Here is an 11,972-nt window from a genome sequence, read left to right on the forward strand (position 1 = left end):
TGCTGTGAAGTAGCAGAGCGATTATAATTCGGCAATATCTGGGCTCAATAATTCAAAGATTTATTTAAGATCAAGTAAAAGGTGATAGTTAAAACAAGATGGGTGTGATGTAAAGGAAAAAAAGCCAGAATTTATGTAAACACTTCAGTGATTAAATCACTTTTCAGGACCATGTTACACATACAGTGGTCAATAAATCAATGAGTAAAACATTCATGTTTACATAGCTGTAGCATAATGGCAGGGATTCATTGGTGTATGATTCTGATTTCCACATTAACAACATACTGCACAACTGTTTGCAGTAATGGCAGGTACACAGACACAATGCCTAAATCAACTGAATTAAGGATTTTGTAGCGTTGGCCAACAGCTGCAGTGTTGCAGGCCAAGTTGAATCTGGGTGCTCTCCATGTTCTCATCATCATCATCATCATCAGTACCCTTCTGGCAATACAGGGTCCCCATACATGCAGTCTTCTTCAAGTGCCAGGTTATATTGGCTCCCACTGCCACCTTTATAAGCACTAGTCACTATCCTTAACCAGCCCTTCTCACCCTGTACAAAGGAATAATAGATCACAAATTAAACATTATTATTAAATAATAAACAACAAACCAACATCATGTCATGACAGCTGTTTCTATCACAACTCTTAAAATGGATGCAGTACCTCAATTAATGCAGTAGAGCTGCAACAACTAATCATCAAAATTGATGTAAAAAATAAATAAAAATCGATAGTTAGCAAATAATTTCATTATCAGTTAGGTGGATGGTATTATGAAACACACTGTGGCACACTAAGTCACAAGGAAATGGTAGATCATGTTCCAGGGAAAACTTCACATTACTTTTGCCTCATGACATAACTTGTCTTTTCACGTGAGTAACAGTTCAAACCATGTCCTTGGTTGAAACATGCTTCACTGCCATGTAGCATAACTGCATTGCACATTTGTGGAATTTGATTTATCAATCTTGTTTCTGCTTTTCCTTTAAATCATCATATTCTTTATTTTATTACATTCTTACTGAATTTCTTCTCCATTTTACCTTGTTTAATGTCTTTAATATATTTTTATTACTCACTGAGTACTTGGCACTTAATTAGGAACACTAATCTAATACTAGGTAGGACCTCCCTTTGCTCTCAAAACAGCCTCAATTCTTCAAGATGTTGGAAACATTTCTTTAAGATTCTGGTCCATTTTGACACGATTGTCTCATGCAATTCCTGCAGATGTTCATGCTGCAAATCTCAGGTTCTGCCATTTCCCAAATATGTTCTATTGGATTCAGATCTAGTGACTGAGAAGGCCATTGAAGAACACTAAAGTCAGTCGTGTTCATGCTGGCCCATATCTGCATGATTTAATGCATTGTACTGCTGTAACATGATTGGCTGATTAGAGAACTGCATGAATGAGTAGGTGTTCCTGATAACGTGCACTATGAGTACATAGTTTTTTTTATTACCCCTATTTACTGGCACAGTCCCAGTGTCAACCACTACACATTGTACCTTCCATAACTTTGTGTGACACATAAAATCTTTAAATACGTCAGCATGTTTAAATTAACAAGACGTCCAGCAGATTTTTTAACATTTACTTTCAATATCTTATGGAATATTTTAAACTAAATCAATTAATTTAAATAGCTATTATGTATTTCCCCCCCATCTTTTCTTATGTGATCATATTGTACTCATTGCATCACACTTACCCATGGCTCACCCCAGGAGTTACGCACAATCCAGTACTCCACTTCATTCTCGTCAACGCCCCAGCCAGCCACAGACACAATGTGGTTAATAAAGGGATCCGTTACATATTCAGAGTATACTCCACCAGTGTATGCATCCAATTTGTCAGTAGCCATTATTCCACAACTACAAACAAAACAAAATTGGCATAGTATTACTATAATTCTATTTTGCATTGTAGTTTTCCCCAAATTCATTAAAATACAAAAAAAATTAAAATAAATAACTGGCTCTGTATAGTTCTAGTTTTAAAGCTATTTATTTCTACATAATCATAAGTAGAAATCAACTGATATTGATTTACAACCAGTACCAATTATCTGCATGTTTACGTGCCCGATAACCGATATGCAGTACTGATTTATTTATTATTTTACTTCTGTGTTTGACACAATGATACCACCACTGAACTGAACAAACTTTTATTTATAACAATTTCACTTCCTCATTGCATACAAAAAAACAAAAAACTTATTTATACACCAATAAATAGAGGAGTCCGAAAGAGTGCAAAAAAAAGTGCATTGTTAGTGTCTTTTTAAAATAAAAGCTTCAATGAAGTAAACACATTACGTGACTGAGTTTGTCTCCATTTCTGAGCACCAAGCTGCTTAAACTACATATCACTCATTTATGTAACACATCTCAGTTGTACATTAACAGCTGTTATGGCAATCGTGCATGCAAATCCAAGATTTAATCATACTGTACATAGTGTAATAACCAAAGCAAATGCCTTAAAACTAAAACAAATAAAACATGGGAGGACCCCACACATCCTGCCCATACACTGTTTATCCTACTTCTTCTGGGTAGGAGCCTCCACATCAAAATCAGATTCAACCCCTGTAGTTACATTCTTCTCCAGCGATCATTGAGCCATCCTCAAACAAACAAGCCAGTCACCCAGCTGACTACTGATTCTGTGGTGCTACACCCTTCCACCCCGCAACTCTCATAACTACAAGCAATGGTGGAATATCTGGTGAGGACTATCAAGTATATTCACCAAGCTCTGCTTGGACATATCCAGAGACTGATTTCAAGGACAAAAACTCTTCTCTTTTGTGCATTTTGTGTATAATAGGGGGATGTGGGCGGATAATTTATTTCATGTGTATAAGGCTCGGTTTTGGTATCAAATGCAGGTGTTAAATTTTGTTTCAGGGTGCCCCCCCCCATTAGGTACATATACAGTGGCAAGAAAAAGTATGTGAACCTTTTGGAATTTCATAGTTTTCTGAATAGATTTATCATAAAATGTTATCTGATCTTAATCTAAGTCAAGGGTATTGACAAGTATAATGTGCCTAAAATAATAACATAAATTCTGATCCCTCATGTCTTTATTGAGAACAACCAAAAAAATCTCAGTGCTTGTGGAAAAAGTATGTGAACCCTTGAGTTAATGACCTGAAAAAAGCTAGTTGGAGTCAGGTTTTAGCACACTTGGAGTTTGGTTAAGAAAATGAGTTTGGAGGTGTGGACTACAGCTACTTTGACTGAAAAAAACCCTCAAACTTTTGGAGTTTGCTCTGCACAAGAAGCACATGCTTATGTGAGCCATGCCTCGCCAAAAAGAGCTTTCAGAGGAGCTACTATCAAGAATTGTTGATTTACATAAAGCTGGCAAGGGTCACAAACTGATTTCAAAGACTTCAGAAACAGTTTGGTAAACATTCTACAAATGGCGACATTGCCATTTTGAATGTTGAATGAGTGTGTTCAATAAAGACATGAGGGATCAGAATTTAGTTTGTGTTATTATTTTAGACCCGTTATATTTGTCAATACCCTTGACTTAGATGAAGATCAGATCACATTTTATGACATTTATTCCGAAAACCATGAAATTCCAAAAGGTTCAAATACTTTTTCTTGCCACTGTGTACTACCTAGAAATTTCTTAGCGACCCTGTTTTTTTTTTTTTTTTTTAACATAAAACTTTCAGTCAGAATATGGCAGGAGGGGGTTATAACCTGTACAAACCAACTGTATTTGTTACTTGCATATGTACACTCGGACTGCTGCTTTAACATTTGTTTTCTAATTTTACATATACATACATAAAATAATCTAAGGTTCTTAAGGTGTCTGGCTGCAATGAGCCTACAGAACAGCTTCAATGCACGACAATGACTCTACAAGTCTCTGGAACTGTACTGGAGGGATGAACACCATTTTTCTAAAAGATAATCCCAGAGTTGGAATTTTGAGAATAGAACTTTAGCTGTTTATCCATGAGTCCATAATCTCCAATAGGTAGTCAATTAGGCTGCGATCTGGTAAGCGTGAAGGCCAAAACATGATTTATCATTTCATATTCATCAAGCTATGCAATGACCCCTAGTGGGGGTACTGTCAACCTAGACAAATACTTATCGTAAAAGAGTAGGAGTATAACCCTGGCAAAATTCCCCCATTTTTTCCATCATGGCCCCCTAATAATCCCCATCTCTGGGGCTACATCACTCTCTCCTCTCCACCAATAGCTGGTGTGTGGTGGTGTTCTGGTGCACTATGGCTGCCGTCGCCTCATCCAGGTGGATGCTACACACTAGTGGTGGTTGAGGAGATGCCCCCCCAATACTATGTCAAGTGGTTTGAGTGTCTAGAAAAACACTATATAAATGTAAGGAGTTATTATTTTATAATTATTATTATTATAAAGTGTTTCATCATTGGATAACTAATCAATATTTTATCTAAATTTGTAAATACCCTCTAAGGGGACAAATGGATGCAATCCCTGCCAGGAAATTATCTTTCATTGCATAATAGAGCCACAAGTCTCTCTGCTAAATCATAGTAAATACCATTTAATTCTTCTGTATATGTCTGTGCTGAAATGTTGAACTTGAAAAAGGAACCAAATGTGCACATTTGATCAAAATGTGACTAATGCATCCACCCTGGTTTTGTATCCAAATTGAAAAGGTAGGTAATGAGTAAAAAACAAAGCAAGCAAAGCATAAATCTTTCTAGTCATATTTCCCTTCATGTACCTGATGGGTCCCGCGGCATAAATCTCAGCTTTCATCTTCTCTCGGCCATTGATGGACCCATAGTCTCCAACCTTCCAGAGAGTGTAATTCTTCACAACATTGCACTGGCCAAATGTTGTGCATGTGCCACACTCATTAAATGGCTTGCATTCTGAAAGCATGCAAGTCACAGAGAACATCGTTATCTTTTTTGCTTTCAATGGAACTAGACAAAAAGGTGAGTGTTTACAGGTTTGTTAGGTGAATTTTAAAATGTTCATTTTTTAGGATGAGTGCACTGTAGCCATCCTGGAACTCTCATTATGTAGTTTATTAAAGAACAGTTATGTGAGTACTACTTTAGCCCACTGTATGAATGGGTATGATGTCAACAAACAATGCAATTGGACACCTTTCCAAGCCAACAGAAGATGGATCAAAGAAGGATAACCAAGCATTATGATAATTGCAATGTTATGCTAATCACATTGTTTTGTTTAAAGCCATTTCTACACCACCAAAACATTATGGGTAGTTATGGGTGTGCAACCAGCAGTTCAAACCAGAATATAATAAAAGATTTGAAAGCAGACTTACTGGGTCTTCTGCCAAAGAAGATGCTAAACAGTAATTCTGTCTGTATTTAGTACAAAACAGAGAAGCTCCATGCCCAGAAAAAAAAAAAAAAAGGAGCCACACTGAGGGAGAACTACTTGTCCCCCAGCAAATGCTTGTCTTCATGTAGCTACTAGTAAGGTGGTGTAATTTGCTAGTTAGCAACATGGTAGCTGTAGTTGCTAACTTTATGGGTCAGTGTAATGTTGAAAGACACCTGCTCTCTGCTTGCTTCCTACTGCTCTACTGGTGCACTTCTGTATATTCTGGCTCAAACATACAGCGTTGGATGTCACTGTCTAACAGTAACTTGAACAAATCCTCATCTGTTGAGTCATTTGTGTCACCCGAGTAATCCACTTGCTTTATCGCAATAATTTACTTACAAAAGTCATTGTTTATTAGCAGTACCAGCAAGCTATCTGGCTTCCCGGAATATACCACTAGTGAGATAACACCCCCCGACTCGAATATAAAGAGGAGTTGACAATACCCAAATTCCCCTAATCATTCATCAACATGGAAAAGATTTTAGAATGGTTAAATGAAATGAAGCGGAACGAAGTGTGTTGAGAGGAAGAGGAAGAGAAAGAAAAAAAACGAAAAGAAAAAAAACAGGGGTGACGGAAAATCCATATGCACTGTTACTGGCAGATGTGGCTTTTGTTAAAAATACATTTTCCAAGAAGTTTTGATAAGGGTGCCAATAAATCTGAAGCTGACTGTACCAGACCATCTTTAAAATAGTCCGAAGCACAAATTCTGCATACCATAAATGCAGTTATGAGTGGTCTCCAATTTAAGAATTGTATGAGCAACATATGCAGTTTATTGTAATCACTGATCCAATATAAATAGAAGTAATACTTACATATACATTATACACACACAAATAAATATATTATATTATATTATATTAATATATATATATATATATATATATATATATATATATATATATATATATATATATATATATATATATATATATATATATATATATATATATATATACACACACACACACACACACACACACACACATAAATACATATATACATACATACATACATACATACACACACACACACAAATATATATAAAAACTGGATAGCTCATGACATCAACAGTGAAGCTACTGTGTTGCCATCTTTGTATTCCCCAACATTCTGAACTCACTATGGGTCGTAAGCACTCATATGATATTATATATAGGGATGCACAGAAATGAAAATTCTTGGCCGAAGCCGAATATAATAAGGCGTTTTTTCCATTTATTTTGCCATTTTTTTCACCATTGCATAAATTAAAAAGTCAAAATGTGCTTTTTACTATTTTGTCTTGCTGTTCAAAGAAAAAAAATCAATTACAAAAACTACAATTTCAAAATATTTAACACTGAACAATTTTTTTTCATTCCAGGAGGCACAGGCTACCAACAAGGCACAATATAACTTTAAATAAAATAGTAAAATAAAAATATTTTGATGTGGTCAAAACGCTGGTGTTTCCGCTCCCAGTCCATAGTACTAGTTCATGTTTCTTGTTTTGTGTTGTGACCCTGTTTTCTGTGACCGCGACTCTGATTCCTGCTTTGCCTCGTTTATGCCTGTTTGCCAGTCGCCCGACCCTTTGCCTGTCTTGACTACGTTTTTTGGATTACGATTTGGATTTGTCTGCCTGCCCTTAAATAAATACGTCTTTACCTGCACCTGTACTCTACTCCCTTACGTCTCGCGACGTGCAGAATACTCCGGAACAGAAACAAAACGCACGTGTCCACAGTAAACATCCGAAGAGCACGTAGCTCGTGCATGCACGCGCCCCCTCATCGAGGTCGTGACATTCGCGCATCTCGCTCTGGTTGCTAGGCTATTTGGTCGCGTCATCAAACACGTCATTGTTCGGTCAAATTTATTCGGCCTTTTCACTTATTCGGCCGAATAATTTCGGTGCATCCCTAATTTTATATATATATTTATTTATTTATATGTCAGAGTTCTGAAGCATACAACGATATTTTAAAAAACAGCATATATAGTTGTGTAAAGAGAATATTTAAACACATCAATATAAACTCATTCGCAACGGGGGATGATGTAGGTTTCATTTTGGTGCTTTTAATAGAGATTTCTCTCTGCACTGATAAAATATCAACTTTCTGGTCAAAAGGTAAGAAAAGAGAGTGCACCAACACCCGGCAGCTAAACACTAACACTTAAACACCAACCCTTCCACACTACTGCAATCTACAGAGGGAAAAGATACAGAAAATTATGACTATTATACAATTGGTGTTAAATGATCAGATTATTTGTACAGCTGGCTGGTTGCCAAATCCTCAGAGCCAAAGCAGCTCAAAGACTGTCACAAACCTTTCAACACTACTGAATAAATATAAACTCATTTGCTACGGGGATGATGTGCCTTCCAAGACCAGTGTCAGTATCTCTCTCTCACACTCTCTCACACTCTCTCACACTCTCTCACACTCTCTCACACTCTCTCACACTCTCTCACACTCTCTCACACTCTCTCACACTCTTTATATCCATTATTTTCTGTATTTTTCCCCTCAGTATATTACAGTAGTGTTTGTGTTTATGTGTGAGTGTTTAAGTATCAGTGTTTAGCTGCTGGTTGTTGCTAAGCTCTCTGTTCTTACCTTTTGACCACAAAGCTGATATTCCAACAGCGCAGCATGAAATCTCTATAAAAACACTATTGGCTACTTTTGTTTTAAAAAGGGGGTATTTTATACACTTTGATTTATTGTTGCTGTTGATTATTAAAGATTATGACATGGGGATAATAATCCATTTGTGCTTAATAGGTACATGGTCTGTGTAAATTACAACCTGTGGGAACTTCTGCTACATCCTTTAGCAACGTTGTTTTGCAGGTAAAAGCAGCACATCGGTTCATATTGACAGTTTTTGTACGTTGGCGGTCGGCACCCTCTGAAATCGTAAAATGGCCACCAGAGCATTTCCGGTGGCTTCACCTACTGCTGGCAGTTTAGAATTCTATGAGCTATCCAGTTATATATCTAGATCAGTGGATTGTAATGCATTTTGAATTTTGCCATACTGAATGGATACATCATATTTAATTGTGTTTCCGTTTAAAGTCTTACTTTGGTCTTTGGCCTGGTAGTTGTTACACGTTTCATCAGGGATGCCATGGCTGTTAGCATACGCCCACACGCCGGAGTGATCGCCCCCATGGCAGGACCCAGCCTGACCACAATCAATAACGTTCTGGACTGAAAGATATGCAGAAGGCCATGCTCCCTTCCGCTTGATGTTAATGCGATCTGTAGAAAATAACACAAAGACAATATTTTGTTGAATCAGCAATATGAAGAGAATGGTAGCCATGATTAGCACCATACTGAGGAACCTCTCCTCCCCAAACAATCACCCATTATAACCCTCTTAGGGTTTAATATGATCATAACAGCATGAATAACGCTGGTTTCTTTACCACTTCCTTGTTCATACAGAGTATTTTGTGCTGCCAGATCAGGTGCAAGTCATGTGTTGAATGACTCATCATAGTAAAGAATCCCCACACCCCATATGAATCTGTCGGTTTTTCAAGTCACGAGAAAGTGGTGAAAATGTTACTGAAGCCATTTTACGAGCCAACACTGCTTGTAAGAAGAACCTTGAACCATTTTTTCCTCCATCATGAGAGTGTACCTGCAAGTGCACTTGTGCTACCATGAGCCCAACAGGATCCACAGTATTGGGGGATGTGTTGATTGCGCGTAGTACTGACAAAGTTGGTGCCGTTGACATTTCTCCAGTCCCAGGCTTTGGGCAGGTTCACATATTGATAAGGACGTGGAACAGTCCTGAGAAAATATATACATTTGTCAACTTATGTAAATAAATAAATCTCCGTCAATAAGCTGCCAAACCACAACAAATCACCAACATTCAAAGACCATGTTCCAGCTAAGGAAGTAAATGGAGGAAGTAAAGCAGGTTGCACTGTGTATCAGCCGAACAAAAACTATTTTAAAATGCCATCCACTATACATGACATTTTATCATCCTAATCGCTGTTCAAGTTTATATTTAAATCGCTAACTTTGCTGATTTGCTTCAGGGTGTTCTGTGCTCTCCCTTACAGTAACTTAGTATGAATAGCATGCAAGCATTAAATATGTTTCCTCTGCGGAAATGATATGGTCTCAAATCGAGTTAACTTTAAAGGAGCTCCATAATAAAATGATTTCTAAAGTTCATCATGTAACTACTTACAGTGTTTCCGGGGTAATTTATCAGTGTGCTAACAGATTGCGTCTCTTTTTGTTAATCATTCAGCGGGGTTTTTCACTGGTAAACGACTCAGAGCGACACTTTGTTTAAAAAATACTTCTGGCACAAAATGTGAATTAAACGTTCACGTTCTTACTTGACTCCCAGTTGACTTCTTCTCAGTAGAGGTTTGAAACACGGTTTATTCTCGTTAAAATAGCGTCCGGCAAAAACACCGGACAGCGTAAACACATTAAAGAGCACGAGCCGAAGCATGATGTCTGTATCACAGTCATGTGAGCGCACGCGGAACCTCAGGCTTTATATAGCAATAGGGGCTTGGCCACATCTAATGGGCGTGGCGCTGAGAATATTTCTACGAAACCCCTTTACGATTAACTGGTCTTGATGGGAAGTTCGGATCATTTTACTGACTCGGATCTTTGAATCTCGCTCAGCAAAATGAACGAATCTTTTTTTTCCGAGTCATTTCGTTCATTTCAGTAGAATATAATTAAAATGTTACATGTTAAATTCCCTTGACACATCTAGTACTTAATAAACTATCAAGTAAACTATAGGTTAATGCAGACAAGGCCGAATTATGAGAAACAGAAACGATTCATTAGTAGTTTAGCATTAGTTCTTCAGGCTATGCAGTTTGTTAGTTCACCTCACCTCCCGATCCGAGTCCTTCTTTCTTGTCACATTTGTCACGTCTGTTCCCCGGAAACAGAAATGATCAGTTCACCTCCGAGTCTTCGGCTTCGAGTCGATCATCCTGTTTCCGGTATTGCATGGTGTATTGTCTATCCGGCGGTCACTGGAAGAACGAACGACTCGAACCCGAAGACTCGGGAGATGAACTAATCATTTCTGTTTCTGGTACAGAACCTATGGGGGTCAGAAATAAACGAATCACTCTCTGACACAACTCGCTGTTCCCGAGTGGTATTAAAGATTCATTCAAAATGAACGAATCGTTCATGAACGACACATCACTAGTGCAGTATTAACTGGTCAAACTATCTGTTCCGGAGAATTCAGTTACCATATTATCCCTTCAGCGCGCACGTGCAAAATCACATTTTTATGCTGTTACTGCGTTCAGCGGCTAGTTTGCATTTACATCTGTTCATTTAGCAGACGCTTTTATCCAAAGAGACTGCGGTAAAGTTAATTTTATATTCGATACTCGCTCTTCTATTTCTCAAGAAATAAACACACAAAAAGGACAAATTGTGTATTTTCTTACTCTGGCGTGGGCAGAGAACAAAGTCCATCCATCCATCCATCCATCCATGAAGAACAAAGTACAATATAATTTTTTTTCTCCCGTTAAAGCCCTCGGAAGCCAATCTTTAGGAAACGCGGGTCATCAGCGCTTTCTAGTAAGGGACCGTGTAAAAAGTGCATGACCTGGGCAACTGTATAAGATTTTACCAAGATTATAATCGTCAACTTCGCAGGATATCTAACGTATTTTAGTGTTAGGATACAGTATGGAATCAGTATTGTGGGATGTAAGATGTAATTGTGCAATTACACAAAAGTCTTACAGAAGTGCTGTAATATAATTATATATACAGTGACATGCAAAAGTTTGGGCACCCCTGGCCACAATTTCTGTTACTGTGAATAGTTAAGTGAGTAGAAGATGAACTGATCTCCAAACGGCATACAGTCATAGATGAAATATTCTTTTTAACATTTTAAGCAAGATTAGTGTTTGTTTGTTTTTTGTTATTGTTGTTTGTTTGGGTTTTTTGTTACAATTTTAGAGTAAAAAAAGGAAAGTAGCACCATGCAATAGTTTGGGCACCCCAAGAGATTTGAGCTCTCAGATAACCCAACCAAGGATGTTCAGGGTGGATCACCAGGCCTCTCCTTTCCACAGCATGCCATTTCATGACATTGCCCTCATTTTCTTTGCCATATTTAGTAACAGTATTAACTGTGAAGGCTGAGTAGAAGTGCTCATTGAAGAATTTTTTGTGGTTTGTAGTACTTCGATTGGGTACTCTCTGCTGTGCTGGCAGTGAGACGCAGCTTCCTGGCATCATGCCACAACTATGAGGCACTCTGGACTCTAGTCTCTTCCATTAGTGTAGTGGCTTGAATGGGGGATAGTTTTATGTAGGACCCATAAAGCAAATGGCATTTCCTACAACTTGGTATTATGCTGTGATCAGTGTGTGATATATCTGTATCATGTTGGCTTGAGCTGGTCTTGTTGCTGTCTACATCTGACTTAAACATAGATGGAGAAGACAGCATCTCTGCAGCTGAAAGAGTGGGGCCATCACAGATGAACTGATGCAACGTACAAATGGTT

General features: G+C 37.9%; 1 protein-coding gene across 2 annotated transcripts; it reads right to left on the reverse strand.

The window, feature by feature from the left end:
* Positions 1-39: 39 nt before the first annotated feature.
* On the reverse strand, positions 40-11,009 carry ctsz (cathepsin Z). Of its 2 annotated transcripts, none has more exons than XM_017481874.3 (6): positions 10,893-11,009; positions 9,074-9,228; positions 8,506-8,685; positions 4,776-4,926; positions 1,730-1,895; positions 40-559 (listed from the first exon to the last, which is right to left on the reverse strand). In XM_017481874.3, the coding sequence occupies exons 1-6, from the start codon at positions 10,934-10,936 to the stop codon at positions 437-439; spliced, it is 819 nt and encodes a 272-aa protein (XP_017337363.1). In that variant the 5' UTR covers positions 10,937-11,009; the 3' UTR covers positions 40-436. The 2 variants fall into 2 exon arrangements, with proteins under 2 accessions (XP_017337363.1, XP_017337361.1); XM_017481872.3 differs by lacking the exon at positions 10,893-11,009 and adding an exon at positions 9,795-9,952.
* Positions 11,010-11,972: the final 963 nt, after the last annotated feature.

This window comes from Ictalurus punctatus, chromosome 12 (genome assembly GCF_001660625.3).
Source record: "Ictalurus punctatus breed USDA103 chromosome 12, Coco_2.0, whole genome shotgun sequence".
NCBI lineage: Eukaryota > Metazoa > Chordata > Actinopteri > Siluriformes > Ictaluridae > Ictalurus > Ictalurus punctatus.